General features: G+C 37.9%; 2 protein-coding genes across 10 annotated transcripts in view; both read left to right on the top strand.

Moving 5' to 3' along the window:
- Rabgap1l (RAB GTPase activating protein 1-like) overlaps positions 1 to 20,723 on the top strand; it is a 595,723-nt gene that overhangs the window by 240,186 nt on the left and 334,814 nt on the right.
- On the top strand, positions 14,639 to 19,363 carry Gpr52 (G protein-coupled receptor 52). The gene is made up of 2 exons (NM_001289935.1): positions 14,639 to 15,143; positions 16,323 to 19,363. Exon 2 carries the CDS (start codon positions 16,542 to 16,544, stop codon positions 17,625 to 17,627), a length of 1,086 nt encoding a protein of 361 aa, NP_001276864.1. The 5' UTR covers positions 14,639 to 15,143; positions 16,323 to 16,541; the 3' UTR covers positions 17,628 to 19,363.

The raw sequence follows: 20,723 nt of genomic DNA, 5'->3' as shown, positions 1-20,723 counted from the left end.
TCATATTTTGTACCAAGAAGACCACTGAAAATTTAGGGTTAATATTGTCAGGCAAAAGTACAATAAATTTGCCTTTGACATCTTAATTGGCTTTTATTTGTAGTTATAGCCTCTGGCAACTCATCAGGATTTAAGTACAGCGCACGTTCTGATTTGCTGCACCCAGGAGCTTGGCCGTGTAGGCAGCAGAGATCTGAAGAGTGCAGAAACAGAGAGCAAGATGTAGCTTCTTCATATTGAAACACTTTCCTTATGAAGGAGAGAGCAGATTTCCTTACTATGTCAACTAAAGCTGGCCTGTTAAGAACTTGTCTTTTAGCCTTCTTTCTCCAGGGTTGCCTAACAACTTGGGTTTAGCACTGTTAACGTCAAGCTTTAGCATGAGAATCTCCAGTGTAGTTAGGTCTGCTAGGCCCAATGCAGAAACTTACTCTAATCAAACATCCTGCTGTAAAATTTATTTACCAACTCTGTAGTCCTAATAATTTTCCATACATATAGTGCCAAAAATACTTAATATGTGATTAAATAGAAGAACCAAAAGTTTATTTATATAATTTAGTAGAAGCAACTTGAGTATATTGGGTATTTAACATATTGTATATTCTTTCCTGTTGTAAATGTTAGTTATATGTTAGTTGAAATTAGTGTTTGACCTTTGAATACAGAATTCTGTCACCTTCTTACACATCTATTTTGTAAGTCCTATGGAAGTCATATGAAAATCTATTTTTAACCCAAGGAAGGTACTTTTCTTTGTCAAAATTATGTACCATTATAAAGATGATTTAACATTTTAGGAGCTTGTTGCTATAAACCATCTTGTATTTTATAATTCTTATAAACCTGGATGGTTTGCACACAAAAGAAAGTCTTTATGTTTACCCATGTAAACAGGGAAATCAGGGATGGTAAGATCTTGTTTACAATCATCACATGAGAAAATTAAGAGTATTGCAGATCTGAGATTGGCATGATGAAATGTTAAATAATAGTAACCTCTAACCCATGGCTATGCCTGCATATGTTCGTGTGTGTGTATGTGTGATGATTCACTTCACGTAAGCCCATAGCCCTAACCTAGTCATCCTGTCTGTTTACCTTGTTTTATTCAGTGGGGCAAAAAAGTACCCGAGTGTAGAGTCTATTTTATTCTTCTACACTGGCTTTTGATCACATTTCTCCTTTGATCACAGGCCTTCTGAACAGAGGTGGTTTCTTACCAGGCCTTTTCCAGCTTAGCAACCTTCATTTCTCCTTTAGACATGTCTTGAAATGGCATCATAAGTTTATTCTTTCCATTCTCAATTTCTGTCTCTCCAAAGTGATTTCTGTCAAAGGTTCAATGTTCTGAGTTGTTCTCTTGGCTACTTAATCACTGGAGCCACTTAGCTTTGAAAGTGCCTGGTGGGAAAGAAAGAATGTCGCTCTGGCACATGTAGGTCATTTCAGTTGATTTGTCATTTCTTATTCCTCATAGTATTGTTCAAAATGGTGGAAAAATAAAGGATTTTAGGGTTTTTCTAAATAAGCTTTAACTTAATTTTAAGCCTCTGTTGTTTCTGATACTTATTCAGATCCTTGCTTTACAAAATGTGTGTGTTTGTGCGTGCACGCACATGTTGATAATTAAGCAGAAAGGAATGCAGATCCTGTCAACCTTAACTTTTTGTCAGATATTACTATCCTCTATTATGTACCAGGCACAGTGCTTGCCACTGAGGGCATCAGTTAATAGACCGAGATACTTGCGGGAGAGATTAAGATGTTACCAGTGAAGAGATTCTCTTAAACTAAGCATGGTGTTGTGTGACTATAATCCCAGAATTCAAGAGACAGAAGCAGGAAGGTTGCAGGAAGATGGAAGCCAGCCTGGTTAGCAGAGTTTAATCCAGTCAAGTCAAGTTTATGTAATGACACCCAATGTTTCTCTCTGAACACTACTTCCTTTAGAAAAAAATACCTTTAGTGAGTTGGTATGAGAATGTATGTTTGAAGGAACATCTTATGATTTTTAAGCTATGCTTTTTCTAATAATTCTCTTTTCTGTTTTTTCATAATGATGTCATTGGGTATTTCTAAAGCTTAGTGGGGCACGGTAGACTGAACATTAGATTAGTTTCTTTAGTTACTCTGGGTGGTGCTTTCACTGTCGACTTGTATTGACTGCTGGAGTACATCATTGTCATCAGAAATCATCTTAGTAGCAATTCTATGTGACAGGGTTTCCAACATTGAATAATAATCACACTGTTGACTATTCCAGCATTGTGTAAATGCATCAAAACTAATTAAATGCAGACTCCTCTGTACATTAACTCTGATGACCACAGTGAAGCTAGTAGATGTAAATTATAAAAAGTAAAATATGTTTTTGCCATATTCATTTCATATTATGAATAGCTTCCAGAAACTAAATTTTTGAACTTAACTGTTAAAGTTGTCTGGGTAATTACTTTAGTTTGTTTACTTGTTTGTGTGTGCTTTGGCATGTTTATGAGGCTGTGTGTCTTCACATGGCTCAGTTTTCCCCAAACACCTTTTCAAAAACTCCAAAAACGTGGTATGTAATGTGACTGTGGGCAATATAACCTCACATTTATATAATATTTATTTATCTCTTTATGTTCTGTTTTCAAATGAAGAACTGTTTGTATCTAAACATAATAATTTAGCAAATGTTATCACCACCATTGCATAACAATAATTCGTTATGAGTGAGCAGCTAGATTACCAGAATGTACTTCTAGCCAGACTTTTAAACTAGCATAGAAAATACTGAAAAAAATAAATCAAGGTAATACCAAGAATACTTCTTTCTCACTTTGAGAAATACTATGAAAATTTAATGTCTGCATATAAAAGTCGGTTTATATATGACATTGACAAGTAAAAAAGACCAACAATTGTTACAGTATTAATCACTCAATCATTGTATGAATATAAATGAATATAGTGGAAAATAATGATCAAATTAATTATTGAATAATTCACTCTTACTTTTGTGAAATAACGTAAGCACTTAATAGAATTATAAAAAATCATATTAGATTCTTTCTGGTAATTTTTATGTTCTCAATTCTTTATAAGAGAAAATAAAGGCAATATTTTATTGTATGATGTAAGTACACAGGCATTAAAAACAGTACAAAGAGGACAGTAGTGAACACAGAGACTCATAACTGCTCACAGTGCTGAGAATGTGTAATATACCCCTAAATGGGACATTAACATGTTCTACCAGCTCACGGTTTAAGAAATGGTATGGAAGAGGGAATAGAATGAATGTAAGTAGGAGTAGCTGAAGAATTGTTTGAAATCCTATTCTTTTTTTAAAATTTTTTCTTTACTTTTATTGTATTTATTAATTTTCATTTCAAATGTTATCCCCTTTCCTGCTTTTCCCTCCGCAAACCCCTATCCCATCCCCCCTCTACCTGCTTCTATGAGGGTGCTCCCTTACCCACCCACCCACTCACCGACCCACCCACTCCCTCCCGCCTCCTCACCCTGGCATTCCCCTATCCTGGGGCATTGAGCTTTCACAGGACCAAGGGCCTCTCCTCCTATTCATGCCAGACAATGCCATCCTCTGCTCCACATGCAGCTGGAGCCATGGGTTCCTCCATGTGTACTCTCTGGTTGGTGGTTTAGTCCCTGGGAGCCCTGGAGGGGTTCTTGTTGATCAATATTGTTGTTCTTTCTATGGGGTTGCAACCCCTTCATCTCCTTCAGTCCTTTCTCTAACTCCTCCATTGGGGACCCCATGCTCAGTCCAATGGTTGGCTGCAAGCATCTGCCTCTGTATTTGTCAGGCTCTGGCAGAGCCTCTCAGGAGACAGCTAAATCCTATTTTCATTTCATTCATGTGTGCAAAGCAGTGGAAGTTACCTGCTCAAGGATCTGCAAAGATCAAAATCCAGTACTGCTTTGGAGGACCTCAGGTGGCCCCAGACCTAGTTGATCTGTTATTTGATCTAGCACCTAGTTGATGCTAGAAGAAAATCACTTTTTTTTGATGTATTTATTTGAGTTCTTGCAGGAAGACTGGTTTGACTGGGTGGGTTATTAAGAAGTGAAAGAAAATGTTGCTAGGAGATTGTTCAGTAGATAAGAGATTTATTGCTCTTCCAGAAGACCTGAATTTGTTTCCCCTAATCCATATGGAAACTGCCAACCATTATAAAAGTCTCCTTTCAGAGCATTTGACGTCTTCTTCTGGCTTCTGCAGGCTCCTGAATATGTGTGATACACATAAACTAACTAGCTAGCTAGTTAACAAACATACACAGTCATATGCATAAAATAGTGAACTAAAAAGAAGACTATGTGGAGTTGGAAGAGGAGTATGTTGGGTAAGGAGTTGGAAGAGGAGAGTGATATGATCAACAAACATTGTGTATATGAATGAAATTCATATAAGTAAAATATTCATATAAGTAAAAAATAAGTAAAAAATACTTTAAAATAGCAAAAGAAAATACTGTAAAGCTTTGAAATCATTGCTCTGAAGGACTATATATAGTTTATATTAGTTTATAAGGATAATAGATTTGTATTAGACTCAGGATTATAAGGATAGTGCTCAGGGCTAGTGCTGTTGATTACTGGGTAAAGTAATTGAGGGAAGTGAATTTGTCTTTTCGAAGGAATTATTATACAGAATTGCAAAGATTTGTGGTATATGCAACAATAGGATATCCCCAAGTATATCTAGCCAAGTACATCCTTCCCTGGCTAGATGTGAGGGAAAACCCGTGTGTGTTCCTCAGGTGCCCTTTACTAAGTTATAAGACAAACCTAGTCATTTGGATGGGGGCACCCAAAACAAAGCAGCAAGCAAATCTCCGACAGTGTTTAGGCGTAGACACAGCAGCAGGCTACAGAGCGATGCTGGTAGCAGTCTGCTTCTAGAGAGTCGGCATTCGTTCCAGTGCTGAGGAAATGCACTATGGTATTTGATGATGAATATTGGCTATTTGATTAGGAAGGAACAAATGAAACTAAGGTCTTTTGATTTTGTAACAGAGATGCATAAACCTGTTTTTATTCTTCAGTATGGCCATCTCTAAGAAAAGACATGAATTTCTGTGACTTCCCAGTTTAAATCCTTCAGAGACCTTACCAGTGCTTATGAAACTCTTGTGAATGTTCCCTTTGAGAGGCAAATGGGATGCCAGAACACTGAACAATGAATGTCTAGTATTTGATAGAACTTGAGTAATTTTCTAATCTAGCAGACCTCTAATTAGATGAATCTGGGCACAGCTTTGCAGTAAGTAGGTATTTTTAACCTTTGGTGTACTCTACGATGGCACTTTGAGGACTTCTGGTAGGGAACAAGTTAGAAGACCAGAAAACTCTGACTCCATACAAACAATTGTGTTCAGTTACTGGGCCTTGATCCATGATAACATCCTGCTGTTCATGGGGTTTTGTAGTGAGTAGGACCATTAAATCCACACTGATGGGTACATGATAGTATAACTAATTTAAGTCATGTAGAAATGGTACTTCAAGCTGTATCCCAGGATTTTGTTTGTTTTTTTAAAATTGAATTCCAAAAACAATTTGTAAAGAGCATGAATATTTCAGGTTTTCTTTTTCAAACCTGAGTCATAGATGCTGCATTTCAAGCCAAGTTAAGGTTTGATTATTCTAAACTTAATGGCTTTTTAAAATTCTAGTTGCTATAACAACTTTGATATTTCTTTATTATTTTTAGCACATCAGTTGCCATAACAATAAGATACCTCAAAAAATAGCAATTTTTTTTATAATGGAAGACTTCCTTTCAATTAAAAATGAGGTTAAATGAACATTTCTTTCCTTTAATGTTAATCTGTTATTTAAAATGTGATGTTCACACATCTTTGTCCATACAATTCTGTAGACTTTTTTTTCAAGAGATGTTACATGGTTAACCTTTCTCACCATGATTTTACTGTACAAAACTTGAAGGAAAATGACCATTTCATCTCCTTTCTCTGAGCTAATATTAATTTTGTTAAGATTTCATTTAAAAATTATGCTGAATAATTTAATTTTCAGATGAATTATTCCCTAACAGAAGGAAAACTCTTAGATATGAGACGTAAGGAAGCTAATGGTCCACTTCACTCATCCAGAAGTGGCCGGTGGTCTAGGACTCAGCTGTAACACTCCGAGAGGAGCACTTCTAAGTAGTCTTTGAGAAAGAGTTATCGTAAGCTTTGTCTTCAGGTATTATACCTTTAGGAAACTGCAAACAGGAGCTTAAAAGAGGAAGTAGAAGACATTGTTCTATGTTATGCATAGAAAGTCAAAATGAGGGGAGATGTGTATTAATTTTAGTACCTGGTCATTTGTAAAATTAAACAGTTCGGTTTCTATGGCCTTCCTCTATTGCCCCTGCTGTCTTTAACACACACGCCTCAGTTGCAAAGGTATGATCATGTCAGAAGACAGTGTACTGATGGATGTTAACAGTGAGGATCACACACTGTTGGGCAAATATTAAATGAGCCTTCATTGAGGGCATGTGGAATCACAGGTTCATGGGTATTTTGGATGTGATTTACACAAAGCTTAAGTGTATTATGTCATTATTTTTGCTCATGATATGCTCGTGATCTACACATTTTACATACAGTGTTGTTATGCTTCCCGAATGTCCTTTTATTTACACAGATCTTGAGTTTGCATGAATACCAGGGATACATACACTTACATACACATATTCATATGTGTGTGCATAAGCACACCATTGATCCAGCTGCCATTGTTATAATTCAGCAAAAATTAATTTTTTTATGTTTTAGGACTTTGTGTAAAGGGTACCCTTTGAGGCATGACTTTCCCCTTAGTGTTTAGGCTCTCCCGTGTTGTTTTGCTAGTTTTATTCCTTTTCGTTACTCTAAGCAGCAGACCACAGTGACCACACATCACAGTGTCTTCAAGCACATACCCGTTGACGGGTGTGTTTGCTGCTTCTAGTTTGGGCTGTGTAGTTTGAATGTGCTACCAGGAACTTTTTTGTGCAAGGCTTGATTATCTTATAGTTATTCTGTGGGTTGTTGGCATGTCTTTTGGATTTAGATAGTAGGCCATAGAGTAGCTTTATTTAATACCATGAAGATTTTTAAAGTGTTTGTCACAGGGCTGGAGAGATGGCTCAGTGGTTAAGAGCACCCGACTAGGTTGGGGATTTAGCTCAGTGGTAGAGCGCTTGCCTAGCAAGCGGAAGGTCCTGGGTTCGGTCCCCAGCTCCGAAAAAAAAGAAAAGAAAAAAAAAAGAGCACCCGACTACTCTTCCAGAGGTCCTGAGTTCAATTCCCAGCAACCACATGGTGGCTCACAACCATCTGTAAAGAGATCTGATGCCCTCTTCTGGTGTGTCTGAAGACAGCTACAGTGTACTTATATATAATAAATGAATAAATCTTTTTAAAAAAAGTGTTTGTCACAGTTTCCATGTTTTGACCATTTTATACCACCACCACCACCACCACCACCACCACCACCACCACCACTCACCACCACCACCACCACTCACCACCACCACCACCACTACCACCACCACCACCACCACCACCACCACCACCACCACCACCACCACCACCACCACCACCACTACCACCACCACCACCACTACCACCACCAGCCTGTAAAAATTTCCGTTGTTTTTGCAATCTTATCAAAAAAAATTTATTACCGGTTTGATAATTTTAGCCACTGTAGTAAGTACATTGGTAACTTACTATTGTTTGATTTTTGCCTTAAAAAACTAATGACTTGAAGTAAGTGCCTTTCACTCCTGTCCCTAAATGTCGTATATACTCATGTCACCATGTGGTGCTTTGAGTCATGTTGTAGTCTGATCCAATCTCTCTCTCTCTCTCTCTCTCTCTCTCTCTCTCTCTCTCTCTCTCTCTCTCTCTGTGTGTGTGTGTGTGTGTGTGTGTGTGTGTGTGTGTGTAAAATTGGGGAAACTCTTAGATATGAGATTTAAGAGAGCTTGGCATTTTTCTATGTTATTTTGAAATGCACTTCTAATGTTTTAGTCATACTAAAAATGGTGCCATTTCACTTACCCAGAAATAACTGGCAATCTTTGAAAAGTTGGCCTTTCCTGGTGGTGCATATATTTAAAAATGCTTTTTTTCTAATTAAAAAAATTAAGCAGCAAAATACATTTCTGTGATATGTACTCACTTTGCTGGGCAATGATAGCACATGAAAACTTAGTTCCTCTATGGTGTTATCACTTAGTACTCACTGACTGACAACTTCCCATCTCCCTATAACTGTTGCCAGTCCCTGAGAACCACAATTGAACTCAGTCTCTATTGTGATCATATTTTAGATGATTTGTATTTTTATTTTTTATTGGATATTTTATTTATTTACATTTTGAGTGTTAACCCCATTCTTAATTTCCCCTCTGTAAACCCCCATTCCATCCCTCCTCTTCCTGCTTCTGAGAGTGCTCTCCCACCCACTTCCTCTCTCCTCCCTGGCCTGGCATTCCCTAGGCTTCAGAGGACCAAGGACCTGTGATCTTATTGATGCCCTACAAGGCCATCCTCCTCTACATATGCGGCTGGAGCCATGGGTCCCCCCATGTGTACTCTTTGGCTGGTGGTTTAGTCCCTGGGAGCTTTGTGGGGTCTGGATGGTCGATATCGTTGTTCTTCCTGTGAGGTTGAAAACCCCTTTAGCTCCTTCAGTCCTTTCTCTAACTCTTCTGTTGGGAACATCATTCTCAGTCCATGGGTTGACTGTGAGCATCCACCTTTGTATTCGTCAGGATCTGGCAGAGCCTCTTAGGAGACAAGTGTCAAGTCTATTTTTGTAGCAGCAATTTTCATAAAAATGTCTTTGTTATGTGTATGTTGTGCTTATAATTTCTTTCAGTCTTTAAGCTTGCTGATTTTGTTCATGATGCCCTTTGATAACAATTTTGGAGTATTATTTAATTAAAATTTCTTATTTTTATTAACTTATAAACATTGCTTCTGGGCCATGCTTCTCTAGTGTGTTTCCTTTTGGAAGCTGTTTGTATTTTATTCATATTTGTATTAGATGTTTCATTCCTCTAAGTAAATTTTTATGTGTAGTATGAGGAGGTGACCTTAGTTCATATTTCCCAGTGGGTGTTGAGATTTTTCTAGTGCAGAACAATCTCCTTAAGCCTAGGCTTGTTTTAGAGTTCTTATTTGAATTCAGTTGACCATAACTCATCTTCCCGTGCATCGTTTCCTGTCCCACAGGTCCATAGTCCATGCTTACTAGGCCTGTCTTGCCTCTAGGTCTTGAAACTTAGGCTGCCAGTTTTCCAATTCTGTTTTTTTTTATTTTGTTTGGAAGATTGTTTAACAGTAGTTATCACAAGGTTTTTGTGTTTACATATAGGTTTTATAGTCTGCGGTTGGTTGGTTTTATAGATAAACCTGCCTAGATTTTAATATGAGTATCCAATAGATAAACTGGTGAGAACCTGTTTTTTTCTTTTTAGATGATAACAAGTCTTCAAAAACACAACAATGGTATATCCCTGAATTTACTTAAACCTTTAATTTTGTCTTGGTGAGACTCTGTAATTCTCAGAGTAGAGACATTATTCTGATTTTATTAGCTGTATCCTTGTATTCTACTATATGAGGCTAATGTAAATGGATTATTGTTTTATTATTTTAATTCTATTTTTATTACATGAATATAGCAGTGAAGAGCCTCATATGTTTACAAAGTATTCTTATTTCCTTATGTTTTAATGAGTATAGAGTAGCTATTTTAATATTTCTCACATAAACAGTTTGGCCTTTTGTGAATGACTTCATTTTCTCATTTATTATATTGACTGAGACTTGCAGTGCATGGTGCATAGAAGTAATATGGATCCACATTCTTGTCTAGCCCCATTCTGAAGGAGGAATCAATATTCTCAATATTTCATTGTGAAATACCCTACAAGTATATGTCTTTATCAGGTTGAGAAGTTCTCTCTGTGATGTCCATAAGTAAATTTTGTTAATTTTTTTCTATTTAATTAAATATTTAATATGTGATTCACAATAAAGCAATGGTAAGAAAATAAATGTGTGCTGGGCTGTTTAGCACTAATTAATCAGTAGATTATTGTGTGCATCATTTCAGAGCATTTGCTTTCCAGCACGCAGCTCGAGTTGCCACAGCGCTATCCTTTATAGTACATTACAAGGTAACTGAGCCTGCATTTAGTAGCAGTTGGCATTCTTAAAATAGTCAGCTATTATTGTTTGCTAAAACCCAGGTTTAAAAGCATTTTAACTATTTATATAGAATTGGATTTAGGTAAAGTTACAAATTTAATATTTAAATATGTATACAGATGAACTTTTTTTCGTTGCAATCTGGTCATATTTTTCTGATTTCTTATTGGATATCTTTGTTATACAAAGGATCTTCAGTAGTTTTATTTATTTTAAAATAAACTAAAGAAACTGTAATTCTTTATACTCATAGACTATACTAGTTGTTTCCAGATGTATTATATAAAGATGATGATAAAAATATACTTGTTAAATTCCTATTCTGTGCCCATTGGTATTAAATGAGCACTTTAGATATAATAGTGAACAAAGTAAGTATTTGCTCCCCCAAGAGGCTTAAACTTCTCAGAAGCCAAATGAATGAAGTAAATAATTACAAACGATGGCATGGTTTGGTATGGTGCTCTGTGGGAACTGGGAGAAGCTTTCCCTGGGGAGGAAGTCATTGGAAAGATTACCACTGAATTAATGAAAGAAAGATAGCACACTGGGCAGCCATTGTAGGTCCTGGGAGGTGGAAGGCAGCACAATGAGTTCATCAGAGCCTGGGCTACAGTGATGAGGTATGGAGAGTTCGTGTAACCTGAGCAGCCTGGGAGGACATGAGATTAGATAGTTAAACAGAGACAAGAGTTTATAGAACCTTTTATGAGATACAGAATAAAACAAGTATTTTAAGGAAGAATGTGACATGATTTGGTTTTAATTTTGGAAAAGATACTAATTTTTCTTTTCACATAAGAGACTGAGGGGAAGCCATGATCAACTGAGACCAGATTGGCAGTCTCTGCCGTCATCTAAATACAGTGTTGCTGGCTTTCCTAATGTCATGACAGCAGGGCCTGAGAAATGAGGCAGTTGAGGAACTAAATCTTTTGATTCTTTTTAAAATACCTTAAGAAAAGACATGTACTTCAGCTTCTCCAGAAATTTGCAGTGTTAGTACTACTCATATGGTTCTTTTGTGTCATCATCTCTTACTTATCCTACTTGGCATTAACAGCTAATGTTTCCCTTTACTGTTACATTTCTCTTGCTCTGAGAAGATGATATGACCAAGGAAACTTAAGGGTTTTGAGGGGACTTCAGTTTCGGAGGTTCAGCTCCTCTCCGTCATGGTAGGGAACATGGCAGCAGGTAGGCAGACGTGGTAACAGATCAGTAATGAGAGCTTACGTCTTGATCTAAAAGTACAGGGCAAGTGAGTGGGTTGGGCTTTCGAAACATCGAAGTCTGGCCCCAGTGGCACACCTTTGTCAACAAGGCCAGACCTCATAATCCTTCCTAAACTGTTCTACCAACTCTAGACCAGTGTGGAAATATGGAGCTATGGAGGAGATTCTGATCCCAACTAGGACATTGTTTGCATGTTTAAGTAATGAAATAATTATATATATATATGTATATATATGTATATATATGTATGTATATGTATATATATCCACCAATATATATTATGATATAATACCATCGGAATAGAAAATTTCATGCTTCTAATAAATTTTCGCGTGGGCTTTAAAGAAGTCATAATAAAGTGAGACTAGAGACATTTCTGAGAGATTTCCTGTTAGCACCCATCAATTGAAAGGAGGGGGAAATAGTTGCTAATGATGATCAAAAGGGTGGCAGTGACTCCCATACCCTAAGTTGAGAAGAGTGATTCTTTAACTCAAAAGAAAGCATGGTGCATGTGATGAGCTATGGCGGTGTATGCTACTGATCCTTGGTTACTGAAGCTCCAAACTTTGCCTTATTGGAACTCTGGACACCTTTTTGTTGTTGTTGTTGTTGTTGTTGTTGTTGTTGTTGTTGTTGTTGCTGTTGTTGTTGTTGTTAGTGGAAGGAAGGATGGAGACTTAAATTATGTTTCTCACTGTGACCTTATATCCTGGAAACCCATGCAGCCATGGGCTGCTTACAATACTTTTAGATTAAAATCCTCTCCAGTATTATATTTGAAAATATGTGGTACCAAAACAGTTTAGTGCTTGAGTTCCTCTACACGAGGTAGGTTTTTATATGTGTGCATTTCCTTATAATTCTCTTAATTTTAGGAATAATTAATAGCTTTTAATATATGTATATTTTAAAATGATTAAAATTTTTGTAACTTGAGCAGCAATAATGATTAATAGCACTTAATTTTTAAAAGCATTGTTTAGATTCACTTACTTAACTTTACGTGTGATTACATGTGCTTAAGTGTATGCAGTGTGTGCTGGGAGGGTAGCAGATAGCTCAGAGCTGGAGTCTGAGTTTATGCGGGTTCTGAGTCACCATGTGGGTGCTAGGAGCAGCAGTGGGTCCCCCGCAAGAGCCATAATCTACCGGGGCATTTCTCCAGCCCTAGTACCCGACTTCGAAAATTGTTTTCTAGGAAAACTTAACATTTTACTTTTCTTAGTATAGAATGGATAACATGTCTACATTCATGGATGTTTAGCAGATATAATTTTCTTTTGAATATTTATTGTAATGTCTAAGAACATTCTTATCTCACTTGATTTAAATGACTTTATCTGTTTAAGTACAATATTTCTCTGTAAAATAATATTTTGTAACTTTTATATTACACATATTTACTTTTCAAAACTAAACTTATTCATCTTAAGATTTACTATTCTAACTTGTCTAATAACTATTTCTGTTGAGATATGTACTATCTCTCTGTATTTCATTCATTCCAACATGAAGCTTTTAAAAATAACAGTCTTCTAGAACAAAAGCTTAACATGGGGGACAGAATAGACTTTCTGTACTTTATAAACCAGTTTTTGTAAATCCTGGAGAGATCTTTCTAACATATTTCCTATATGGCAGCCATTAGTAGAAAGAAGAGGATGCGGCTTAGTGGTACAGTGAAATGACAGTTTCAATCATTTCTAGTCTCAGTGTCTTAACTGTCGTTGGAGTCAAGGAGAGTTTCTAGTCTTCTCTTTCTCCATTTGTGGAGCACTCACTGTACTTGTTGCCTAGAGATTTACTCTTTTAACTGTATTATATGTGTTAATTTATTAAAAGGGGCAGAGGGAAAGAGAGAAAAGGGTGAGGGATGAAGGGAAGGGAGGGGTAAGAATAAGGAGGAAAAAAGGAAGGAAGGAGGGAGGGAGAGAAGGAAGGAGAGGGTGCCCTCGAGCTTCTATGAGCATGGTTGTCTAGGGTGCACATGTGGATGTTGGTGGAAAACCTGTGGGGGTCTGCTCTGTCCTCCCATAGTGTCATTGGTGGGCATCAGATGTGTGCTGGCAGAGTTGTTGGTGACGAGTACCTTTTACCTTCTAAGCCATCTCAGGCTTGAGATTTAAGAATTCTATTAAGACAAAAGTATAAAAGCTCATAGCAAATTTTTTTTTGTCATATAGGACGCTTTAATGCCCTCTATTAATTTTCCTGATTTGTTTTAATCCTACAGCAATTGTAAATTTTGTTTGGTAGGTTTTTTTTTAATGTATTGAACTATGAGAGATAGGTTTAAAATAAATGAATGATTGCATACAGTATGTAAACCTAGATCAAAATGTTTTAATATACAGAAAACACTTGAGCAAATATTTATTTTGCTTCTACTAACTTAAATATATGTAATTCAAGCACTGTGGGATGGATTTCTTTAGCTCTAACATGTTTAGTGTAATAAGATATACACAGACTAAGTGTTTCTGTTTATTCTGATGCTCCCTGTCCTTCTGAGATCATATTTGACCCAGGTATTTCTTCAGACAGATCTCCCTGTCATTGTCTAGTCCTGATTTTCTGTTGTTTAGGTCAGTGTGCTAAGCTCGGCACACTCGTGTGGGTGTGGCAGGTACTGAAGAGACAAGTAGCTGACTTTTAATTTCTAATAAAAATATGACTGTTTTATAGTGAAAAACAGTAGTTATATCAATTTAGTTCATGGGAGACTTGAATAAATGATTTTCAATAATTCATGTATTTTTTACCAAAGAGTTATTACATTACTGCTGACTTTTTAGTGTCATAGTACCTTGTGGTAGTTTAAAGGTATACACCAGTTTTGTTTCCTTAGTACTATTCATAAGAAATAATTTATGCAAATTTAAGGAGAATGCCTCCAGAAGTCCTGAAATACCATTTACATATCATGAGGATCGGTCAGTTTCATTGTCTTCTTTTGTCAATCTTGATCGGAGATCGCAGAGTAAGTCTATAAGCCTGCATGTGCCTGGCAACTGTTACCTAGTGACAGTTTCAGCTGCAGTAGCCATTGGCTGTGCTGTTGATTGGGGCAGGAGGACCGAGTCACCTTTCTGATGGTGAGTTCTTCTCCATCAGCTCAGGATGATGGTGAGGAGGAGCAGACACTGGCTCAGGTGGAGGCAGCAAGACTGAGAAAGTGTCAAGAATCTCCCGGCAGCATCTCGATAGCTGCACCACAGTGAATCGGACTTCTGAGTCAAGCAGCTCAGCCCCGCAGCTGATCAGCGTGAATGTACATGAGAAGCATCACCTTATTCCTGTAACGAGAGAACTGTTTTCTGATAAGTGAAACTCAGCTTGTCCAAGGAAGAATATCCCGTGGCTGACATAAAAGAACTTGCCTGAATGATGTGTCGCTGCACGAGAAAATAACTTTGAGAAGAATGCTTTCTATTAAGCTGCTACATTGTTCCTGAAGGAAATGTTTTCATTTCTAGTGCATGCTATTTCTTCAAAAGCTGTGACAACAAAGAGTGACAAGAGACTCCCTGAATTGCTTGTACTTGGGGAAAAGACTTTGGCAAATGTTAACACGGTGCCAGAATGACCTTGGAAGCCTCTCGGATGGATTCTGCTCTGCCACAATCGCAGTATGTCACAGTCCAGGATTTAAATCCATCTTGATGTTTTGAGGTATTTTAAAACAAGACTCTTTCCCAAACTACCTGATGGCCCTGCTTTAATTGTGCTTTTGCTTAAAATAGAGTATAGGAACAGACCAGGCATTTTCTTAACAGATGACTGCTAATAAGTGCAAATATAATAAACGAGGTAATTTTTTACTTTCAAATGTTGTAGTAATGATTGAATGTGTTAGTCATCTAATGGAAATAAGAAGGCTCTAACAAACTGGGGTATGAAGCCCACCAGAAAGACTTGAGTAACAGATAACAGCAGCATCTCCAGTGAAATGTACTCAGTGTGCAGGGAGGTTTCCATTATGGTATAAATGTCATCTATATTTATGAGATTTGGGCATTGTTGCAAATGTTAGGAATTACTTCAATCTATATACTTTATTATGCTTTTTATAAGGAAATATCATATCAAATAATAAAAGATATTTCCAGTTGTAGATGCTGAAGTTAATACCAAAGATTCTATTTTGAAATAGAATAGATATAAATTACAGCTGGTGTTAGCAGCACCAGCAACTGGGGTGGTATATGCTGCGTGCATATAAATGTTTAAAGAACAAATACAGAATTAGGACTAAAGAAGTTTTCCCTATTTTTTAGTTTTAGGTGTTGTTACACTAATTCATTGTGTAATATAGTTCCCACCAGAAATTACCTTTTATTCTCATAAGCGTTATATGGAAATCTGGAGCCTGACTTTTACTGCCAGTGTACCTCATTGTGTCCATACAAATGAATCTTTTGGAATTAGACTTGACAGAATTGTTGTTCTTAGCTTTTAAAAAATGAAAGAGAAATGGCTCCTAAAGTTTTCCCATCAGCATCAGATGTGAACCTCTGAGGCCAAGGACACTCTGTCATATGAACTTTTTCTTGGCCTTCTATCTAAAACTAGGATCTTAATTATTTTATTTATAAAATATGAGTGAATTTTCATCGCCCCCTCATCACAATTGAAGCAGGAGACCTCAGACAATTTAAGAGTTTCTTTCATTCTAATTGATTTCTAAGAAACTCTTAAGAGAAACATTTCTTCCCCTGATTTTTTTTTACAAATGTAATTTTTTACAGTACTTGCTAGTAAATCTATTTTCTGTAGAAGTGCCTGTATCTGCAAAAGTTTTTTTGTAAGCATGGGAGGGAGCTAACCAGAGACCTCTTTTCACCTTTCTAGCTCACCCTCCTCCCCTATCCCCCAAAGCTGAGGTGTGTCACTGGTGAACCAAGGCTGATGAAGAGACCTGAGCACACTGTGGGATGCTCAGCCCTCATAGAGGCACTGGCACTTTCTACTGAAGCAGGTTCTGAGACACTGATTTGCAGAGTTTAACAGATGCTGGCCCGGGCACCTGCTTGTTGGAGCCAAAGCTACACATTCCCTTAATTTCAAGCCATGAATGAATCCAGGTGGACTGAATGGAGGATCCTGAACGTGAGCAGTAGCATTGTGAATGTGTCCGAGCATCACTCCTGCCCTCTTGGATTTGGTCACTACAGTGTGGAGGATGTCTGCATCTTTGAGACAGTTGTCATTGTCTTGCTGACATTTCTGATCATCTCTGGGAATTTAACCGTCATCTTTGTCTTTCACTGTGCTCCGCTGTTACACCATTATACTACCAGCTACTTCATACAGACGATGGCATATGCTGACCTCCTCGTTGGAGTTACCTGCTTGGTTCCTACTCTGTCCCTTCTTCATTACTCTACAGGTGTCCACGAGTCATTGACCTGCCAGGTGTTTGGATATATTATTTCAGTTCTAAAAAGTGTTTCTATGGCATGTCTTGCTTGCATCAGTGTGGATCGATATCTTGCAATAACCAAGCCTCTTTCCTACAATCAACTGGTCACTCCTTGTCGCCTGAGAATTTGCATTATTATGATTTGGATTTACTCCTGCCTAATTTTCTTGCCTTCCTTTTTTGGCTGGGGCAAACCTGGTTACCATGGTGACATTTTTGAATGGTGTGCCACATCTTGGCTTACCAGTGCCTATTTTACTTGTTTTATTGTTTGTTTACTTTATGCTCCTGCTGCCTTGGTTGTCTGCTTCACTTACTTTCACATTTTCAAAATCTGCCGGCAGCACACCAAAGAGATAAATGACCGGAGGGCCCGATTCCCTAGCCACGAGGTAGATGCCTCTAGGGAAGCAGGACACAGCCCTGATCGTCGCTACGCCATGGTTTTATTTAGAATAACTAGCGTGTTTTACATGCTATGGCTTCCGTATATTATTTACTTTCTTCTAGAAAGTTCTCGTGTCTTGGACAATCCAACACTGTCCTTCTTAACCACCTGGCTTGCTATAAGCAATAGTTTCTGCAACTGTGTAATATACAGCCTCTCCAACAGTGTTTTCCGTCTCGGCCTCCGAAGGCTTTCTCAGACAATGTGTACATCTTGTGTGTGTGGGAAGGATCAGGAAGCACGAGATCCCAAACCTAGGAGACGGGCAAATTCCTGCTCCATTTGAAGAGAACTACATAGTGAATCAAATGTAATGTGTCAGTGGTTTTGGATTGTATTCTTGATTCATTTGGAAATTTGCCCTAGGGAAATATTTATGTGAATATTTGACCATGAAGTGAAGAATGAGATTAACGATCTTTTTTATTTCCTTTTGTACAAGGCACATAAAAGGGAAAGGGTGTGTGAAGAATAACTCATAAGAGAATGACAGCTTGTCAGTTCATGTTCAGTGGTTGACCCTCATCACTGAGCTAGAAGAGGCACTTCACATCTACAAAATAGGAGCAAACCCCTTGGTATCTCTCCTTCGGTGTCCTCTCTGCCTGTGTGTCTGTCTTTTATTTAGTCTTATTCTGTGTTCTAACTTCTTACACTTGTGGGAGTTACTATTTGCTAAGCTTCCCTTTTTGAGAAGTGCTAGGACATACGTGTGGGCCAAGTGTCGCCTTACCGTCAGAGTGTTGAGACATGCCAGTCTCCATAAGTTGTGTTGCCTTTAGAGAGGATGCACAGTGTTGCATTTTGTTATTTGTCATACAACCCCTGTGCCCACGGTCTTGTCATCTTCTCCATAGCACAGGTTTCTACTACAGGCAGAAAGGAGCAGAATCTTTTTCTTCTGTACAGAGAGCCATTTGGTTTCCTCTCCTTTTCCTCAGCTTCTGCTATTGCTTTTTCAGTTTTTCTCCTGTCCTGTGGGACACATTCTAGAAGTGTCTTAGCAGATGAAAGAATCCTCTGTATAAGGCAGTCAAGATGGTACAAAAGTTGTTTCTCAGACAAGGCAGTCCAGCAGCTAGGAGATTGTATTCAGTGGAGTTTGAAAACATTTCTACCAGCTTGCTTTGAAGTTAGTTCGTGTGCCTAAAGTAAAGTCCTCTTGGCTATAGTGAAGATTTTTTTTTAATTTTCCCTATAAAGCCCACAATAATCTAATGTAGGTGTAGATTACTCACCAGTAATGATGTAGTGTTCTGTGTTCTACCCAGAATGCCCTTTAGAAAAGCCTGACACTGCAGTGATGTCCTAGGTCTGCGGCAAGTCACTGTCACATCCACTACTCATTTGTGTTGTATGTATTTGCATAGTCTATATTTTTACAAAAATATGTTATATTACATGATCTGTGCCTAATGTTTTCTTAGCACAATTCGTATATCAATGTTGTTTAGGGTGTCAAGATTGGAAAACATATATATGGACTAACTTTAAAATGAAAATACTTTGGTGTCATTGTTATTCAGATATTTATATTAGATGAAGCTGCATTCCTAGTGTTCTGGGAATGTAGTATACTTATAAAAAGCATTTAGATATGTCAGTATTTTGTTTTTTAATGGTCTGTTTTCAAATGCAGAGAAGAACTCACTTTTTAGTGTGCTACCTAAGGGTCACAATAAGTTGGGGGTTTAGGTTCAGCCATAGTAAAGCGGATGCGAGCAGAGCAGTTTATGTTCTTACCCTAAGTTCTTGATGGGAAGAGGTTGAAAATTTCTACCACATTGCCGAGGATCTTTCTTCCTCGCACTTGAGACTTTCGTGTTCTATGAAAAGTATTTAATGAAGCGTGCCTAAGACTCTGATACCGAAGCCAACCATGTCTGCACACTGGTGTTTGACTTCAGAAGTCTGGTAAAGAAATGTTGTCACTTTATTACGGTTGTTCTGAACCCCTGTATATTTTTTAAATATGTAAGAAAGGTTTAAAATAAAGAATAAAATAGTATTCCATATATCAAACCATATTTTGTATCAGTTTACTGAAACACCAGGCATTGATTCCTGGGGAATCAGAATCAGGTTGTTCTGCACTTCATAGATGAGGGTTCTGTAGAGTCTTGTTTCCTGTTTGCCAGGGATATCGTAGATGAATTAAGGTGTACAATTTTAAACAGTATTTCTATTTCTTCAAATATAATAAATAAATTCTTCAACATTATTCATATTATAAGGAACCCACTTTTGTTTTGTTTAATTTAACCTAATTTAGAGGGGCTGAGAAGGTGGCTCGGTGATTGCGAGCACTTAGCACTCTTTCAGAGACTTGAGTTCCATTCTCAGCACCCCATGGGGAAGCCACATCTGTGACTGCAGCTCTGGAAGAGCTGATATCCTCTTCAGGCCTCTGCAGGCACCCACACTCTGTGGTACTCAACTCCATACAGACGTACATGAAACAATAAATGTTCACGGGAGTCTAAAACCTGCACAGGGACTCTGGAGCTAAGCCCTCTCCTGGATTTTCCTCAATTTTAAACGGTTTTCTGCCAGGTTTAACAGTAAGTTTTATGTGTATTATAACATTTAATCCTCTCGATAGCCCTTGCTAACATTACAGTTATTATTTCCAGTCTAGAGCTGAGGAAAAGTGATTCACTCAGGGTCACTCAACCAATTACAGAGTATTCTGCACACTTCTCTGGTGGCTTTGCCTGTGTCTGATGCCAGTGTTCCCCACAGTTGTCTATACCTGGCCTTAGCTGAGCAGCGGTCTGTCCTGCAGTTGGGACGACCCACCTGTGCGTCTCATCTGTTCTTCCTTCTTCAGAATTTTTCTGGGCATCATTTATGTTTTCAGTGCTATCTTTGCCTCAGATTTTCCCCCATGGAGTATCATTTTCTTTGATCTTGTACACTTCTTTTATTAAAACCTCAGCCTGTTAAGCCCAACCATACCAGCATATTTTGTAATCAAGTTGAAACTCTGGTATTTCCATGATTTTTTTTACCATCTATTGTAGATTTTCCTTAAATAGCTTTTCCAAAGCTCTTTGAACTTTCTTTCCTTCTTCCTTCCTTCCTTCCTTCCTTCCTTCCTTCCTTCCTTCCTCCCTCCCTCTCTCCCTCCCTCCCTCCCTCTCTCTCTCTCTCTCTCTCTTTCTTAAGAGAGAAACCCTTTGAAGGGGAAGATCTTAATAAAGAAGGTCTTGGTCCACTGGCTCCTAAAGTCTTTTTGCTGCTTCTCTGTGATGTCTCCCCAGTCTTCCTTATATGGATGGTGTTGTAGATGGATTGGTTGAAAGCACGCCACACGCTATTGTCCTGTGTTTTAACCAGTTGTGGCTCTCTCTATTGTCCATCTGCAGCAAAAAGAAACTTT

This window comes from Rattus norvegicus, chromosome 13 (genome assembly GCF_021556685.1).
Source record: "Rattus norvegicus strain SHRSP/BbbUtx chromosome 13, alternate assembly SHRSP_T2T, whole genome shotgun sequence".
Classification (NCBI taxonomy): domain Eukaryota; kingdom Metazoa; phylum Chordata; class Mammalia; order Rodentia; family Muridae; genus Rattus; species Rattus norvegicus.
This window is presented reverse-complemented; position numbering and strand designations above follow the sequence as displayed.